General features: G+C 42.7%; 1 protein-coding gene across 1 annotated transcript in view; it reads left to right on the top strand.

Moving 5' to 3' along the window:
- LOC143963684 (dual oxidase 1-like) overlaps positions 1 to 19,730 on the top strand; it is a 246,905-nt gene extending 227,175 nt beyond the window's left edge. Inside the window, exons 33-34 of the mRNA XM_077473400.1 lie at positions 9,373 to 9,501; positions 17,048 to 19,730. Of these exons, the coding sequence (XP_077329526.1) occupies positions 9,373 to 9,501; positions 17,048 to 17,170 (252 nt within the window). The 3' untranslated portion in view covers positions 17,171 to 19,730. The remainder of the gene's footprint in view (positions 1 to 9,372; positions 9,502 to 17,047) is intronic.
- The last annotated feature ends 522 nt before the right edge of the window (positions 19,731 to 20,252 follow it).

The raw sequence follows: 20,252 nt of genomic DNA, 5'->3' as shown, positions 1-20,252 counted from the left end.
CTCTGAAAAGATAAAGCAACTTGGGTAGTAGCGTCATTGTAGGTATGGCCAGGATAGGGTATTAAAAGCTTTTCGAATGTCCAATGAAAGGAGATGCATTGGAATTTTACGGGACCTAGCAATATGCTGCAGTAAAACAGCTCGGCGAATATTGTCGCTAGATTGTCTTCTAGGGATAAAACCCACCTGATCCTTATGGATCAGGTTGCCTATAAACTGAGTGAGACGTTGGGCAAGTACTTTGGCTAATAACTTAATAATGGTATTTAAAAGGGATATAGGCCTCTAATTAGACCACAGCGTACTATCACTATTAGGTTTAGGGATCATTGAAATGATTGCAGTCAACGTGTCTCTACCGAAGGAACCATCTTTAAGAATAGCGTTAAAGGCACTTGCCAATAAGGGGGCCAGAGTATCAGCAAATTTTTTGTAATATAAATTGGAAAGACCATCTGGACCCGGACATTTATGTGGTTTCAAGGTCTGAATAGCACTAAGAATTTCCTGCGAGGAGATCGGGGATTCCATAATGTCCCGGCTAGTGTTGGATAGGGCGGGGATCTGAAGATCTTGAAATAGGGAATCGGCCACTTCCCTGGGGCAGGGAGTAGCAGATTCATATAATTTAGCAAGGTTTTTGCTAAACTCAGAGACTATTTTAACCGGGTTGCTAGTGAGAGTGTTTTTGCCAACTTTTAACTGGACAGGTTTAAACGCTCGCTCTGGGTTCCTAAGGCGTAAGGCTAAGAAAGTGTCAGGTTTATTGGCCTTAATATAGATGTTGTGCTTAGAACTTCGGATAGCTTTATCCGCTGCTTCTGCCAGGATTAGGTCTAGTTCTAGTCTCGCTTTTTCCATGATCGATCTATGAGCGGCAGTTGGGGAAGCTTGGAACTGTAATAGGTACTTGTTATAATTGGCCTCTAAATGTTGAGTTTTCAAGAGTTTATCCTTCTTAAGGTGAGTGGCGACTGAAATACATTTACCCCTTATCACTGGCTTATGCGCCTCCCAAAGGAGGATAGGGGATATGCCCGGCGTAGCGTTATTTTGAATATATTCTGTTAGGGCTGTTTGGATATCTAAACAAAATGATTGAGTAGCAAGATGCTTATCACTAATACTCCAAGTCCTATCTGTAGATTGGGGGATCAGGGAGGAGATTGTAGTAATGACAGCACAGTGATCAGACCAGGGAATTGGGTGAATATGAGATTGGAGAAGTATGGGGGAGGATGTAACTGGTACAAATATGTGATCAATCCTGGAAAATGAATTATGTGGATTAGAGTAGAACGTGAAATTTTTCCTTACCGGGTTACATTCTCTCCAGGAATCAAGAAGGGAGGCCTGTTGTAATAAAGAGCGAAAATGAGACGAAAGTGAACACTGTTCCAAGGAATAAGGGGACCTATCTAGATGAGGGTGGATTACCATGTTAGAGTCACCACATACTAGCAAGGTGCCTCTAGAGTGGGTCTTGATTGTTTGAAAAAGGTGGGAAAAGAAAGGAACAGGGTTTTTATTCGGGGCGTAGTAAGAAACGAGAGTAACCTCTGTATCTTGAATAAGACCAACCAAAATTATATATCGGCCCTCCGGGTCCTTAATTTCAGAGGCAAGGGTAAAGGACAGTGAACGGTGTAGAGCTAGTAAAACTCCTCTCTACTTAGTCGCCGCCGAAGCGGTATAGACTTGTGGGTATTTATAGGAGAAAGATTTTGGGGTATTGTGTGAGGAGAAGTGGGTCTCTTGAAGTGCAACTATACTTGCCTTCAAGGATGCAAAAGAGCGGAATGCTTTGACTCTCTTGCTAGGGGAGTTAAGCCCCTTGACATTCAAGGACAAGATGTTCAGGGGGGCCATAGTCGTTCAGAAGGGGAGATGGGCTTATATAATCCTGGGGCCGCACAAGTCGCCCAAGAAAGGTGGCAGGGAAGGAAAAAGGGGGGGAGTAAGGTGGAGGTGTGAAAAGAAGAAGAAAAGAGATGAGAAAAGAGAAGAAGTACACGTAAGGCGTATACATGAACCATCAAACTAAAACAAGTCAGACCAATAACGCCCGACAAGGGTGCACACCGTCTCCCCAGCCCAAAATCAGGTCAGGCAGAGGGTGTACTGGAGTATAGGGGGGGGGGGGGGGCAGTGACAGTTCCCCACCGTGCACCGAAGAAAAGGTGAGAACAGGTTCGAGATCCCTTTATATAACCTTCTAAGTAACCATAGCAAATAAACAATTAAAGTTATCAAGCAGTCATAGAAATATCAAATACAGTTCGCATAGGGGTCCCTCCTAGGAGGGAGAAGGAAAGGGAGAGGGGGAAGGGAACGAGACAGGAGGGAAGGGGATGGGAGGGAGAGGTAAAGGGAGGGAAGGCTGGAAAGGGAAAGAGGGAACGGGGGAAGGGGAGGGACAAAGATAACGGGTATGGATACTGTATTAATATAGGAAGACTATGAACAAAAAGAAAAAATAATAATCTCCGGACATCAGTAGGGACTTGCAATGTTACGATATCCAACACTGGGAATAAGCAAGTTCAAGTAGCCCTCCAGGGGCGAAGAAAATTGTCGTGGCCGACCACCAGCAGTTCAACGGGGCACGAAAACTTTGGGGCTGACATAACTTGCTGAAGAAATGCGCAGAGGGGTACCCTTCCGAATTGCAGATGGAGTCGGGAGTTCGCGAATGTCTCTTTTAGGGGTAGACACGTAAGGGTATGGACCCGGGCGAGCCGGGGTGCGTGGGAGGACAGTGTCCGACTGTTGAACTGGAGGGGTCAGATGGAGAGATTCCAACAAATTCTGTAAAGCTTCAGGTGAAGAAGCAATATGTTGCTGTCCTTTGTGGAAAAATTGGAGAGCGAAAGGGAAACGGCAGTTGTATTTAATTTGGTGCTGGGTGAGGATTTGTAGCTGCAGTTTCATGGCACGGCGTTTAGCAATAGTGAGGGGGGCCAAATCAGTAAATAATTGGAAAGAATGCCCCTGGAAGGCGAGATTGTCCTTATTGCGAGCAGAAGCAAAAAGCTGTTCCTTTGTTCTGAAAAAGTGGAACTTGATAATTATGTCACGCGGGGGCCCATCCGCCTGACGGCGAGTGAGGGCCCTGTGGATTCTGTCAAACTCTAAACGCTCCACAGGAATTGAAGGTGAGAGTTCTTGGAACAAGGCCAGTGTAAATGCCTGAAGGTCATCTACCGACTCCGGAATGCCCCGTAGGCGCAAATTCGACCTACGGGAGCGATTCTCTGCGTCTTCGAGACGGGAGAGCAGCATGGCATTCTCTTCTCGTAGTGACATATGTTCTTGTGCGTGTTCACGGAGAGTGAGCTCCATATCGTCAGCCCGGGTCTCGAGATCAGCAGTCCTCTGACCAAGTTCCCTGATCTCTCGTGTCAGCTTATTAGTGATTTGGTCAGAGGTAGTCTTAAGGGCTTTCTTGAGCATGGTTTCCATGTGTAGTAAAAAGTCAGATTGTGACATACCTGAGGCGGACGTTGTAGTAAAATCACCTTGAGCAGGGATGTCATCCTCTTCCTCGTCGCTATGTAGATCTGCTGAGTGTGAGGGGCTGTCACGCTGTTGCTGTGCCTGAGCCTTCGCCGCCATCTTGGAGGAAGCCCGGGCGAGCGCCTCTTTGATTGGTTTTGGCTTTGATTTACCTTGGTGGCCGGTGAGAACCATCACCGATTCAGCGTTACTGTTGCCTGCTGCGGTCCCGGTCTATGTGAAGCTGAGATCTCGCTTCGGTAAGCGAATTAAGTCCCGGAAGCACGGCGGGGAATGCGGAGCCCTAGTGAGGAGCGACCATCACTGTGAGCTTCGCGCATGCGCCCCCTTGGCTGCATTTTCTACAGAGGAATAGTTACTTCCCAGTATATTAGCCAATCTTTGTAAAACCCTTATGGACCAGAGCAATTTTTACATTTTCATGGGCCTATTTATTTGGCAATGACTTTGTATTTACTTAAAGCTGAACCCCAAGTTTACTATGACTTTAAACAGTGTGTTTGAACCAAGATGGCCCAACAAACTATTTCCATTGCTAAGAAATGTGCCTGCTGTCAGTTTTGTATATATTGTATGCAGCATCAGCTACATACAGTATACAGCACTGGGTTCTGGTAGCGGGATGGTGATTTCTGTCCTGTTCCTGGAGCAAAATTGAGTTGGGATGAACACTGCTTAGTCATTCACAGGAGATGTTGAATTTTTATGAATGAATAAAAAGTCCTGATTGGCTGTTGTAGAGAGGCGGGCGGAATTATTTAAACTCATATTAAACCTGGAGTTAGGCTTTAATATATTGAGGTAATACATGTACCTATTTTTCAGGAAAACAAGGCTTTCTTTTGGTATCATTGTCTTGCAAAAATGATTATTATTTTATATGCAGTCTATAGACAATGATTTAACGAAACAAACAAAAAAGTTAGTTTGCTGGTTTTAAAAAAAAAATAGCACTACTGTAGATAAAAATAGGCATGTTACTGTTCCTATAATGTCCCTGTATTGTACTATAATTTGGCCCATATGTAATTACACTGATTATATTTATCTAAGACCCCAAGCCCACTGGACGTTAAAAAAAAATTGCAGTAGCTTTAGGCTTCATGTACACAGAGCATACTTTAACCACCAGCTGTGGGAAAATGCTGCAGCATTGTGCCACAATTTTACCATGATTTTACCATGATTTTGCCACGATTTGCTGCAGGTGGTCAAAACGTTCCTATTGTGAACATGATTCTTCTACGTTCAGGAGAGGGAGGTTGAGGGAGGTTGAACCTCCCCTAACCATATCAGCTCCTAAATGATCCTAAAAGCCTATGTGTACATTGATACATAGAGGTTTATTTACTAAAGGCAACTCCACTTTGCACTACAAGTGCACTGCAAGCACATTTGGGAATGCACTTGGAACTACAGTCGTCGTAGATCTGAGGGGGACATGAAAAGAAAGTAAAAAACAGCATTTTTGCTTGTACATGATTGGATGATAAAATCAGCAGAGTTTACGCTCATTTCAGAGCTTCCCCTCAGATCTACAGTGACTGCCCTTCCAAGTGCACTTCCAAATGTGGATTTGCCTTTAGTAAATCAACCCCATAGGCTTTTATGGAGTTGAGTAATATAAAACTCAAACATTATCAAGTCCATGAAAGATGTAAACCAAAATAAAACAAAATAGTGATGAGAAGATCCGAAGCCTCCCCACATGAAGAAACAGTCCTTTAATGTAAGTGTTCAGAGTTCAGCCATCACCTCCCCATAGAGTCAACACTCACCAGATGGAATGACTGCCCCTTACAGCAGCATTCATGCCTGAGTCTTTAGGACCAATATCCAAGATGCAGGCAAGCAGATCTGACTCAATTTCCACTTCAGGGAAACACTCTTCACTGGGTCAAAGCTGGGGTAAAAAAATCTCACCAAGGGCACTTTCACACTGAGGCAGTGGGGGCGGTAGCGGTAAAGCGCCACTAATTTTAGTGGAACTTTACTGCTGTATAAGTGGTGCTTTGCTGCCACTAGCAGTGCACGTTTAACCCCCCCAAAGGGGTCAAAAGGGGGTTAAAAGCACCTGCAAATAACCGTTGCCGAATCGCTTTGGCAGCGCTGCCCATTGATTTTAATGGGCGGGCGTTTTAGGAGTGGTGTATGCACCACTCCTAAACCACCCCAAAGATGCTGCTTGCTGGACTTTTTTAACGTCAGGAGCTAATCTTAGCACTAAAATGCCTGTAAGAGCCCAAGAAGTGATTTGATAGTGTAGTATTTATTATAAATCCACGCAGCATTAAAAACATATAAAAAAAATGGATATCTTACATGTAAAGCCACTGTTGACCTGGGATCGAACAGTGGCATGATGTCTGCACTAGCAGTTCCACCCCTGACTTGTTTCGTCCAATAGGACATTATCAAGCGACTTAGAATGTCCACTTTTCCAAAGTAAAGCCTACTTATGTTTTATAATAAACATAAAAGCCTCTGAATGTATTTTATTTTATTTTCCATGCTGAAATATAGGAACACACAAACTCCACCTTGTGCACTCCTTTGGTCTGGGTCTCGTCCTGTATATATGACCTGTGTCATAAACTTAGGTCATAAACATTTTATACCTTTGAAATAAATGACCCATCTCAAGGATGCACGCATGATAGCACTCAGGGATCCCCTTACTGCCAGCCTAAACTCAGAGAAAAATAAAAACCATGCGTGGTGTAAAATCCTTAAATTTATTAAACCCACAGATAAAAATAACACTTTAAGGATAGAAGTGATCAAACCACGCCTCTGTGTACCAGTGTATGATATGCTTCCTGAATTGCACATCATCAGACTCCACCCTACACGTTACATCCCATGTACTTCAGCATGAGTTCTTATCTCAGCAGTTGTTTAGGAAGATTAAACCTGGTAGATTTATTCTTTCTCTGAGTACTGCCAGGCAGGGGATGTCTATAGAGGATGGGTAGTACACAAACTTGATTGTTCATCAATCTGACGTTAGACACATCATTGAACATAAGTGGGCGCATCATCACATAGTACCAGGAGTATGAATATCCTCTGTACCCCCTTTATTTACAAGCAAGATCTCCCTTTTGTTTTTGTTGATTTCTCAGTTTTATACAAACGGTGGTTGCTATACACTTGTCTACGTAATGCAATCTGCAACAAGGAATCACTGAGAAGAATACAGCCTAAAGTTCCTCCCCAAGTTTAGCGAACATAGACTTAGACCCCATACACACTATTAGATTTTCTGCAGATTTTTGTCTTCAGATTTACCAAAACCATATAATATGAGGTCATACCTTAAGAGTTTCAATTTGTATGCAATCCGGCAGGCCCTAGCACTACATGATTTAGGTAAATCTAAGGATAAAAATCTACAGAAAATCAAATAGTGTGCATGGGATCTTAGAGTCAAGATGTTTGTCAAATGTATTTTTGGGGGTTTTGGTTAGAGTAGGAAAGGATTAAAAACCCTGTCTTCTTTTATATCCAACTGTGTCCAAGTCTAGGAGATTTTACCTTAGTTCCTGTGCTGATGACCATAGAGAAAGTGAGAAGTTTCCACAACTGTCTGTGCCCATTTGAATAAATTGTGTTCAAGTAATGTCTGTAAAGCTTGTCCCCATTTACCTTATGGACTACTGGAGAAATAGTGTTTTTCTTGGGCATGGACTATATTGATTAGTACAGAGTTTCTATTCCATTTATTTATATATACACTACTGTGCAAAAGTTTTAAGCAGGTATGAAAAATTCTATAAATTGTGAATGAGAATAAAGAAATCAATATTTGGTGTGACCACCCTTTGCCTTCAAAACAGCATCAATTATTCTAGGTACACTTGCACACAGTTTTTAAAGGAACTCAGCAGGTAGGTTGTTACAAACATCTTGGAGAATTAACCACAGATCTTCTATAGATATAGACTGCCTCAAATCCTTCTGTCTCTTCATGTAATCCCAGACAGACTTGGTGGTGTTAGGATCAGGGCTCTATGGGGGAACAAACCATAACTTCCAGGACTCCTTGATCCTGACCAAATCTTCAACTCCATTTTCAGAAATGTAACCCAAAACTTGCAAGACACCTCCACCATGCTTCACCATTGCCTGCAGACACTCATTATTGTACCACTCTCCAGCCCTTCGGTAAACAAACTGCCTCCTGCTACAACCAAATATTTCAAATTTTGACTCATCAGTCCAGAGCACCTGCTGCCCTTTTTCTACACCCCAGTCCCTATGTTTTTGTGCGTAGTAGAGTTGCTTAGCCTTGCTTCCTTGTTGGAGGTTTGGCTTTTTGGTTTCAATTCCTCCATGAAGACCACTTCTAAAGACAGTAGATGGGTGTACATGGGTCCCACTGATTTCCGCTAGATGTGTGGCACTGCTTGACATCTTACAGTGTTGAAAGGGAAGTAAGCATGATGTATCTTTCATCTGCTGCATTAACCACTTCAGCCCCAGAAGATTTGGCTGCTCGATTACCAGGCCATTTTTTGGGATACGGCACTGCGTTGCTTTAACTGACAATTGTGCGGTCGTGCAATGCTGTACCCAAACAAATTTTCCCCCACAAATAGAGATTTTTTTTGGTGGTATATGATCATCTCTATGTTTTTTATTTTTTGTGCTATAAAACAAAAAAGAGCGCCAATTTTGAAAATAAAACATTTTGTACTTTTTGCTATAATAAATATCCCATTTTTTTTTTTTAAAAAAGCAATTTTTTTTCTCAGTTTAGGCTGATATGTATTCTTCTACATATTTTTGGTAATACAAAATCGCAATAAGTGTATATTGATTGTTTTGCGCAAAAGTTATAGCATTTACAAAATAGGGGATAGATTCATGGCATTTTTATTACTATTTTTTTTTTTTTACTAGTAATGGCGGCGATCTGCAATTTTTATTGTGACTGTGACATTATGGCAAACACATCGGACACTTTTGACACATTTTTGTGACGATTGACAATTATACAGCGATCAGTGCTAGAAAAATAAACGGATTACTGTATAAATGTCAATGGCAGGGAAGGGGTTAACACTAGGGGGCAATCAAGGAGTTAACTGTGTTCTCTAGGTGTGTGTTCTAATTGTAGAGGGAGGGGACTGACAATTGGAAATGACAGATCATGGTTCCTAGCTATTAGGACCTCACGATCTGCATCTCCTCTCCTTGCAGAACAGGGATGTGTGTGTTTACACACATCCCTGTTCTGCCTCTCGTGCCTGTGATCACTCGTGGCCGGAGGTTGCGATGACCACCGGCCACGAGTGATCACAGGCAGCTTCGGCAGTACACGCGCCTCTGCCTCCAGTGGCACGTGCGCGCCTGTTATCCCACTTAAAGGAGCCGACATACAACTACGACGCTTCGTTGGTTCGTGCCGACCTGCCGCAGTATAATGATGATGGCTGGTCGGCAAGTGGTTAAGTTTACAGTCCTCAACGTTGCCCATTTCTTTGAACAGCACATCTTGAAACCCCAGTATGCGTTGACATTTTTGGCTGGGAGAAACCTTTATGATGCAATATAATTACCTTGTGTCTTTTTGCTGTGCTTAGTTTTGCCATGGTGTATGACCTGTGACATGAAACTGTTTTCCACAACCTTGCCTTAGTAGCAGAGTATGGCTGTACCTCACACAGTTTTGAGCCTTTTACACATTTGTTTCCGATTCAGTTATTGACTGTGTTTTAACCTTCATATAAAATTGATGATCATTGATACCATTCTTTACAGCATATCTTCACAACTGCCTAAAATATATATTTTTTTTCTCTAATTGCAACTTTTGCAACAAACGGTTCTATCCATCCTTTTGTATTGTAGTACATATGTGAGCGTCATTTCCAGAGAGTCCTAAATCGCAGCTTATTTACTGGTTTACGATCTATCACCCATTTTGGAAGGCCGCAGTTTGTGCCATTTTTCATTTCTCTGCAGGAAGTTCATCCAGAGGTAAGTGTTTACTGAAATGTATTTTATTGTTAATTTGCGTATAGCCATCACCAATCCATTACCATAATTTGCTAGTTTACTCTGACACATTATTATATGCTAGCAAAGCTAATAAACACCCAGAACTAATTATTGAGTTATCGTAATATTCAGTAATCTAATAAACATAATATTGTTCTAAAACATTGCTGCACAAAGGCTTGTCTTGTTTTGTTGCTGACTACAAGAAAAATATAAGCTCTTACATGTAATTAGCTGCTTGTCACTAACCATTTTCTGCGGAGTCTGTATGTAAGTGACCCCTGTCATAGCCTATAAAGTTGCTGTTACAGGCTTTTAGTGTTATCTCTGTTCTTGCCAAGCTAGTACATAAAGCTTCTATAAATGATGTGGTCAGTGTTTAAATGCATGAGCTGCTGATATACAGCATGTAAAAAGAGATGTAAGAGACAAATTCATACAATTACTGAGTATGTTGTCTTTGCAAGATTCATTTTATTAAGTATTGTGAATATGATGAAAATTCTTTTTGCAAAAAATATCCAATCTCACTCCATAAAAGTTTAAATAATAATAATATAACAATATATAAAAATAGATAAAATAGATAATAATTGCAAGTACATGATTGGATTGGATAAAACACAATTTCGCCACATTTACTTACTTACTAAGTGAAAATGCCATTGCAAAGTGAACATGCTCTACTCCTTTAGTAATTCAGGGGAAAGGACACAATATAATACACAAGGCATATGTATTAAAAGCTTTGGCTATTATACCTGTACACTATGGAATAGAGCTTGAGTGTTAAAGTGTTTCTTAAAGAGGAACTGCAGTCTGCTCACATAATTTGTAATAAAAACATCTTTCCCATTCTGAAGCTTTGCTCCAACCACTTTTCATATTATTTTATACACTGAGCAAAATTATAAATGCAACACTCTTGTGTTTGCCCCTATTTATCATGAGCTGAACTTAAAGCAGAGTTCCACCCTCAAGTGGAACTTCCGCTCATTGGAACCTTCCCCCCCCTCCGGTGCCTCAATTGGCACCTTTCAGGGAGGAGGGGGATGCAGATACCTGTATAATCCACTAATCCGACTCGCGCATGCGCAGTAGGGAGCCGGGCAGTGAAGCCACAGCGCTTCACTTCCTGATTCCCTGACAGAGGATGGCGGCGGGGGCAGCCGAGAGACGAGCGATTGCTCATCATCTGCTGCTGACATCGCTGGACCCTGGAACAGGTAAGTGTCCATTTATTATTTGTAGCTGCTGACTTTTAATATTTTTTTTGCAGGTGGCGCTCCTCTTTAAAGATCTATGACTTTTTCTATGTACACAAAAGGCCTATTTCTCTCAAATATTGTTCCCAAATCTGCCCAAATCTGTGTTAGTGAGCGTTTCTCCTTTGCCGAGATAATCCATCCACGTCACAGGTGTGGCATATCCAGATGCTGATTAGACAGCATGATTATTGCACAGGTGTGCCTTATGCCGCGTACACACGTAGCCAACTATCCGGCGGACTTAGTCTGACGGACTTCCCACTGGACTGTCCGCCTGACTTTCTGAACGAGCTACTTACCCACACACGGCACTTTTTCAGCGGACTAATACGGCGTACTAAGTCCGCCAGACTATCCGCCGTATTTTTTAAATGAACGGACTCGCCCACACACGCGGAGCAAAGTCTGCTCATTTTGAGCACATATCCAGGTAGCCAGGACCAGCGAAGGAGGCATCGCTGGCTTTGTCACCTGGTATGGACTTAAAGGGGAATCCCTATGCCGAAAAATCGGCATGGGGGTCCCCCCTAGGTCCACATCAGACCCTTGTCCGAGCACGCTACCCGGCCGGCCAGGAAAGGGGGTGGGGACGAGCGAGCGCCCCCCCCCTCCTGAGCCGTACCAGGCCGCGTGCCCTCAACATGGGGGGGCCTTGGTTGCCGCGCGCCCCCCCACCCCAAAGCACCTTGTCCCCATGTTGATAAGGACAAGGGCCTCTTCCCGACAACCCTGGCCGTTGGTTGTCGGGGTCTGCGGGCAGGGGGCTTATCGGAATCCGGGAGCCCCCTTTAATAAGGGGCCCCCGGATACCGGCCCCCCACCCTATGTGAATGAGTATGGGGTACAATGTACCCCTACCCATTCACCTGTAAAAAAAAAAACACAGCACAAGGGTTAAAATAGTTTATTGCACAGCTCTGGGGGTCTTCTGTCCGTCTTCGGGGTCTTCTCGCCGGACATCATCCGGTGATGTCCCTATATAAGTCACTGTGCGCCGTGTCCCCGTCATTGTGAGCGGAGAGAACGATGAGGCAACATCTGAAGAGAAGAAGAGAAGAATAGAAGACGGCGACAGCGGCAACAGCGGCGACAGAAGACCAGGTCACCGCCTGTAAAAGAGCTAGAAGAAGGCGCGGTGGCCCGGCAAGAAGAACCGAAGAGGGGGACAAGACCCCTGAAGAGGGGGACAAGACCCCCGAAGTCGGAAGAAGAGGGCGGCGGCGAACAAGAAAGCCGGGCTCCTCTGCTAGCAAAAGAGCTAGCAGAAGATAGTGGATGAGTCTGGCGGGAAGACCCCCGAAGACGGACAGAAGACCTCCGGAGCTGTGCAATAAACTATTTTAACCCTTGTGTGTTGTGTTTTTTTTTTACTTTTTTTTTACAGGTGAATGGGTAGGGGTACATTGTACCCCATACTCATTCACATAGGGTGGGGGGGCCGGTATCCGGGCCCCCTTATTAAAGGGGGCTCCCGGATTCTGATAAGCCCCCCACCCACAGGGGTTGTCGGGAGGGTTGTCGGGAAGAGGCCCTTGTCCTCATCAACATGGGGACAAGGTGCTTTGGGGTGGGGGGGTACGGCTCAGGAGGGGGGGCGCTCGTTCGTCCCCCCTTTCCTAGCCGGCCGGGTAGCGTGCTCGGATAAGGGTCTGATATGGACCTAAGGGGGACCCCACGCCAATTTTTCAGCGTAGGGATGCCCCTTTAAGTCCATACCAGGTGACGGGGCCAGCGACGCCTCCTTTGCTGGCCCTGGCTACCTGGAGGCGCGCTCAAAATGAGCGGACTTTCGTCCGCGCGGGAAAATTCTGCTTATTTCAAAAGTACGGCAGACTGGCACACACACGGCCGGATTGTCTGCCGAAATGAGAGTCCGACGGAAAGATTGGAGTGCAAAACTACTTTCTAAGTCCGTCTGACTTTTGGGTAAAAAAAGTCCGCCAGAGCCTACACACGGGGGGATTGTCTGGCGGACTTGAGTCCGCCGGACTTTTCCACCGGATTGTTTGATCGTGTGTATGAGGCATTAGGCTGGCCACAATAAAAGGCCACTCTAAAATGTGCAGTTTTACTGTACTGTATATCCATCTGAATTTCTGACACACAAAATGTAAGATCTAGATCTCAAATTTTCCGACAACAAAATCCGTTGTCCGAAATTCCAATCGTGTTTACACACTTCCGAAGCACAAAATTCTACGCATGCTTGGAATCAAGCAGAAGAGCAGCACTGGCTATTGAACTTCAATTTTCTCGGCTCGTCGTACATCACCACGTTCTTGACATTCGAAATTTATGACAACATTGTGTGACCGTGTGTATGCAAGACAAGTTTGAGCCAACATCTGTCGGAAAAAATCCAATGGATTTTGTTGTCGGAATGTCCAATCGTGTGTACACGGCATAAGACTAAAACTGAATCGAAATTTGCTGCCAAAATTAACACTGCTTACAACAACTTCATGCAAAAGTATTTTTCTAGGTGCAAAGAGTATGTAGCACAGCATGATTCCCCACCAAATCTTCACTTTTGTAAATTGTTCTTAAATAGCAAATCGCTACTTTTCTATTTCCACGTTGACAACACCGCTGACATGGCTTTGTTAGGTAACAAAGGGTTACTGTAAGGTTATAGCTACAAAAAGGTTAGGTAGCATTAGGATTAGTGTTGAGATTATGATTGGTGATAGGGTTAGTGTTGGGATTAGTGTTGTCCTTGTATAGCACAAAAGAAATTGATTGCTATGGCAGCAGTGACATGATGATCACAAAGTTTTGTCAGGCAGCAAAACCATATGATTTTTTCACATTAATGTAATCAAAAAAAGGCAGTATGGCATAGACTGAGGCAAATTTTGACACCATGTCTGCAAAATTCACCAATACAAAATTGTTTTCAATGTAAAACTAAAGGGGTTGTAAAGGTAAATGTTTTTTCACCTTAATGCATTCTATGCATTAAGATGAAAAAACATCTGACAGTGCCGGCGCCCCCAGCCCCCCCCCGTTTTACTTACCTCACCCCTCGAAAGTCCCGCGCTCGTCCCCCGACTTCCTTTCCACCGTTCAGCCTGGCCGCTGATTGGCTGGAGTGGATGAATGAAAAGCAGCGCAGCCATTGGCTCGCGCTGCTGTCAATCACATCCACTGACGTGGAGCGCCGGGGGGCGAGGACATGTGATACAGCGAGCGGCCATAGCCGCCGGCTGTATCACGGGAGCGTGCCCGCAGATGATTCTCACCATGCGAGGGAGCTCGCATGAATGTGAGAAGCACCTGCAGGAGGAAGCCGGGACAGCCGTTTTACTTACCTCACCCTTCGAAAGTCCCACACTCGTCCCCCGACGTCCTTTCCACCGTTCAGTCTGGCCGCTGATTGGCTGGAGTGGATGGATGGAAAGCAACGCAGCCATTGGCTCGCGCTGCTGTCAATCACATCCACTGACGTGTAGCGCCAGGGGGGCGGGGCCGTGTGATACAGCCAGCGGCTATAGCCGCTGGCTGTATCACGGGAGCGTGCCTGCAGATGCTTCTCATCATGCAAGGGAGCTCGCATGAACGTGAGACGCACTTGCAGGAGGAAGCCGAGACTGCCGCCGAGGGACCCCAGAAGAGCAGGTTCGGGGCCACTCTGTGCAAAACGAGCTGCACAGTGGAGGTAAGTATAACATGTTTGTTATTTTATTTTAATTTTTTTCACTTTACAATCCCTTAAGTTTAGTAAAATTGCCTCAGAATTCTGTCTGCTAGCCTTGTCCCTGCCTGAACCTGCTTTTGTTCCTGCTTTTGTCCTGGACTCCGTCCTTTGTACCCTGTCCTTGAGACCTGTTCCTTGTACCTGCTCCCATTATGGCTTCCTCTCAGCTGTATGACTGGTCCTCTGCAGCCACTTCCCTTTGCCACACCATGAGACACTGACATCATCATTAGTCCCGCATGGATTTAATTTTGGGAAGATACTGACCAGTTCTTTGGATATGGCGATCGGCAAAGTGCTGAGCAGGAGACCGATTCGGGCACCCTGGTCTGGTGGAATAGCTGGAGAAACTAGTGAGGCTACCAGCAGACCACTGGAAAAGCCACCAAGGGAGACAACCCGCAGTTATCCATATAGGCCTACCACCCCTGTAGGGGTACCAGGAGCTGAAGAGTGGGGTGGGTGATTAATGGGGTGGGCAACTACATGGCAAATGAGGTTCAATGTAGAAAAATTTAAAAAAATGCATTTGGGTGGCAAAAATATGAATGAAATCTACACACTGGGGGGAAAACCTCTGGGGGAATCTAGGATGGAAAAGGACCTGGGGGTCCTAGTAGATGATAGGCTCAGCAATGGCATGCTGGCATGCAATGCCAAGCTGCTGCTAACAAAGCAAACAGATTATTGGCATGCATTAAAAAGGGGATCAACTCCAGAGATAAAATTATAATTCGCCCGCTCTACAAGACTCTGGACCAGCCGCACCTAGATTATGCTATCCAGTTCTGGGCATCAGTCCTCAGGAAGGATGTACTGTAAATGGAGCGAGTACAAAGAAGGGCAACAAAGCTAATAAAGTGTCTGGAGGATATTAGTTATGAGGAAAGTTGCGAGCACTGAACTTATCCTCCCTGGAGAAGAAATGCTTGAGAGCGGATATGATTTCAATATACAAATACCATACTGGTGACCCCACAATAAGGATAAAACTTTTTTGCAGAAGGGAATTTAACAAGACTCATGGCCACTCATTAAAATTAGAAGAAAAGGGGTTTAACCTTGAACTACGCAGAGGGTTCTTTACTGTAAGAGCGGCAAGGATGTGGAATTCCCTTCCACAGGTGGTAATCTCAGCGGGGGGGATCAATAGTTTCAAGAAACTATTAGATAAACACCTGAATGACCCCAACATACAGGGATATACAATGCAATACTGACATATAATCACACATAGGTTGGACTTGATGGACTTGTGTCCTTTTTCAGCCTCACCTACTATATGTAGCTATATATATATATATATATATATATATATATATATATATATATATACAGTATATATGTTTATTTATATATGGAAGGACGCATTCTCCAGCCTTCACTCATCCACAGAGACACTAGGATTATTGCTGTCCGTTGTCAGCATATACATCCACAACTTGCAGGGAACCTGTGCACCACTGGGAATTAGTTCAGCAGGACCAATGCACATATGATAAAAGACACTCCACATAGAGTAAAGCCACCTATAAAAAGGAATTCATTCGTCTAAGCACTTACAAACGTCCAGAAGTAAAACGGCGTATCACATGATACAGCAACACGGAATTCCAGCATCAAAGATGGCCACTGTTCATTTGCACATGCTCAGTAGTGTGTATCCACCCTACTAGTTTTGTCACAAATTACATCATCAAGGGCACCTATTTTCTCATCATGGCTTGTGGGTCTCTTTTTATTCTGTTCTAGTGTATTTTCTGCTATATATGCCTATATATGAATTTCCGGATTTAAGCACTTTGATTTATGTTTTTGTATATTACCACAATATTGTGGTTTATGCAAAGCATTTAGATTATACATATCACTGTTATCAATAGGCATTGGGGTAAAGGCCCCCTATGGCCACACCACCCTGAATGTGCCCAATCTTGTATGATCTTGAATGCTAAGCAGGGTTGGGCCTGGTTAGAACTCGGATGGGTAACATTGGAGGTAAGATCTTGGTGATTCGTAGGATTATTTTTCCCTACTATTTATTTTTATCATTTACCTCTATCAGTGATGGCGAACCTTGGCACCCCAGATGTTTTGGAACTACAATTCCCATGATGCTCTGGCACTCTGCAGTGTAGTGGAGCATCATGGGAAATGTAGTTCCAAAACATCTGGGGTGCCAAGGTTCGCCATCACTGACCTATATCCATTTTGCCGAGTATCTAGGCATAGGGTCAGAAGCTAATATATGCATAGATTCACCTGAGTGCAGATATTTTACTTCCACTCGCAATTAAAAATAGTTTTTACTCTGCATGCCAAAGGCAATTTTTTTTTAGAGGGCTAGAAGCTCCTCCCACCACTGTTTCCCTGCAGACAGGTAGAGAAAAAGCTGGGTCACATGACAGCTGTATTTTGATTAGGAAAAAAAGGTACTTAGATATTCTTTTATTAAAATGAAATACAGTGCCATCATCCATATACAGAAAGAGAAGGGATAACGTCAATTAAACAGTGCATATTTAGTATTACTTTAATGCTATTATTTTTCTTTTTCCAGGTTAAAAAAGTGGGAGTTTTCAGTTGCGGGCCTCCAGGAATGACCAAAAATGTAGAGAAGGCTTGCCAAATCCAGAACAGGAGGGACAAGACCCAATTCACTCACCATTTTGAAAATTTTTAGACAGTTTAACATTAATAACAGATTTCAGAAACGCTTGAATCGCATGTCTTTTTACTGAACAATGTTTTCTACCTTCTTCATTTAAATCATTTATACCAACAAATTAGTACAGATGATAGTTTTATTTAAAGCTTTATATAATTAAATCTGTATACATTCATGTGGTTCAATATCTAACTGATTGGTAGCATTGTACATTTTGTATTATATGTTTTAGATGTTTTTTTAATTGTTTATATTGTAACAGTTGTTTACACATAAAAGAAGGTCAGAATGACAAAAACAAAAACAAAATGCAAACAAAAATAGATGAGCAGAAACAGATTTTGTAATATGTTGACATGTCAACTGCAAGCAAAAAGAACTCAGCAAAATCTGCTTTGCATAAAAAAATAAAAAATATCTAGATCAAGGTTTGATCTGGGTCAGCCCCAGGGTTAGTGTTTGGGTCAGGGTCAAGGGTCAGGATTAGTATTTTTTGGATGGGATTTTCTTTTTTTTAAAATTAGTATTAGTATCAGTGCCGGTGTGTTTTAGGTAGGATAAAAAAGAAAAGAAAAATGTGCACTATTGTTTCTGGGCTGTACTACGGGTACAAACAACAACTAACATATACATATGTGGCAACAAATGTGGTATCACTGTGATCATTAGGAGCAGGAAAACTTATTTTGGGTTGTTCTTTGATAGTAGGTTATGGTAGTAGCAATTAATAAGGGGGCCCCTAGATCCCACTCTCCCCTGTGAATGAGTATCGGGTACATCGTACCCTTACCCATTCACCAAAAAGGTGTCAAAAAGTAATAAACGCAAGAGACAGTTTTTGAAAAATCCTTTATTAAAAAAATAAAAAGTCCGTAAATCTATCTCAGGGTTTGTAGACTTTATAACTTTTGTGCAAACCAATCAATATATGCTTATTGTTTTGTTTTACCGAAAACATGTAGCCAAATACATATTGGCCTAAATTGATGAAGGATTATAATATTTTACATTTTTTTTATTGGATGTGTTTTATAGCAGAAAGTAAAACATATTGTTTGTTTTAAAAAAAAATTGTTTATATCAAGGAAAAAAAAAAGAACCGCAGAGGTGATCAAACAATTCCAAAATAAAGCTCTATTTTTGGGCAAAAAGGACATCAATTTTCAGTTAAAGTCAGTTAAAGCAACGCAGTGCCGTATTGCAAAAAATGGCCTGGTCAAGAAGGGGGTAAAACCTTCAGGAGCTGATGTATATTTATGAATAAATGAATGAATGAATGATATTTATGATAACCTGATAAAGGTGCACACAATGTGAACACATTAATGTTATCCAGTGTTATTTGCTAAATGTAAATGCTGCTTGAATACATCATATTGCAGCCAGATAGTGTCGTTTGTACTGTTTCTCTTAGCCCCTGTACACACGGTCGGAGATTTCCACAGCCAAATCCGTCGGATTTTGCCCGACGGATTTTGTCCGTCGGATCTTGTCCGAAACTGTTGCATACACACGGTCGGACAAAGTTGGCAAAAAATCAGATCTTTCATAACGTGATGACGTAATTTCGTTACGATGGGACTACATTCAGGCTAGTAGCCAATAGCTTTGATGTAGGAATTTGATCTGAGCATGCGTGGCACTTGGTCCGATCAAAATTCTCTACACATGATCGGAGTATGTCTGATCGGCCCAGTTGGTCGGGAAAAATTTCCATGTTGGAAAATTGGGTCCGATGGATATTCCGACGGAATCAGTCCGATGCATACCACACACAGTCGGATTATCCAAAGACACGGTCCGATAGGACACATTCCGACAGATTATCCGACCGTGTGTACAAGGGCTTACAGTTATGTGGTGTCCTTTGAGTATAGAGTAGGCTTTTACAAATCAATTTGAAAGAATGATAGCACCAATGATGGAATCGTGACTCCTAAGTCAATAGTCTTTTTTTCAATTAAAGGAAAAAACCCTCAAGTGTTCAAGTATTAAATCACAAAGTATGGCTTTGTCCCTGCTGAGAATGTACAGTATGTTGAGTAATTTTGCAAAGCGGTACTTACCAATTGTCTCATTTTCAAGGATGGCAGTAAATCTTAATTGTCAGTAGATGGCAGCAAAGGATCAATAAACAATAATGAATGTTCAATGCACAGACCGTACTATAAATTTCAGATTTCCCCGCTAATATCATTGAGCAGGTCAATATAACAGACCTCTTGTTCTTAAATTTATACATACCATTTTTTATTTTAAAAATACTGTTAATCTAATTCTAAAATGCCACATAAAGAATAGCTTTTAAAGTGTGTTTCCTGAACAGTTCAACACATTATAGCAAGCAGGTGAAATCTGCATAATTGAGAGTTACCGATTACCGGTTTTGTATGTACATTGTTTCACATACATGCAATGCCTACATATATCTCACCAGCACAACATTACCCTACAAAGTCTAATGTTTTGAATACAAAACTGCCACAAAGTAAGTGACCTGGTGAAATGATCCGCGAATCAAACCTTTAAATGATTTTACCATTGTAATATGTTAATAAAGCAGTTTATAGTGTCACTAGGACCTCAGAGCTCCATGACTTTATTCTATTGTGTATTTATCGAGATAGTTTGTCTAAACATGCTCTTGTCCATAGATTCTAAACAATCCAGAAAGTGGACCTTAACTCACAATTTCTCCATAGATTCCTTCTAACCCTCTCCTCTCTCCATTGCACATTTTCAAATAATGTTTTTTTTTTTTTTTGGGGGGGGGGGCAAGTACCTTTATCAGCCTTATTCATCACTTAGGGAAGGATGATATGCTTAGCCACCCCTGCCCACAGCAACATCACACACCTCAGAAGGCTACAGGACCAGTCAAACCCAGCTGGCCAATCTCACGCATGTGCATTGGAGAACTTTCTGTAAATCATCATGTAGTTACAGTCAGCTTTTACTCAAAATCTGCAATACTGAGCATGTAGGTGAATAAAACAACAGATATAAAAATCACTAAGGCTATAACTAAATATCAAAGAATGCTAAAGGACCAAGGACCCTTTCAGTCCCCTATCAACAGAGTCAATCATGAAGAACG

Source organism: Lithobates pipiens, unplaced genomic scaffold (genome assembly GCF_037356315.1).
Source record: "Lithobates pipiens isolate NorthernLeopardFrog02 unplaced genomic scaffold, aLitPip1_a1.2 Scaffold_8, whole genome shotgun sequence".
Taxonomy (NCBI): domain Eukaryota; kingdom Metazoa; phylum Chordata; class Amphibia; order Anura; family Ranidae; genus Lithobates; species Lithobates pipiens.
The sequence above is the reverse complement of the archived record's forward strand: the minus strand, read 5'-3'. Positions and strand labels throughout refer to the sequence as shown.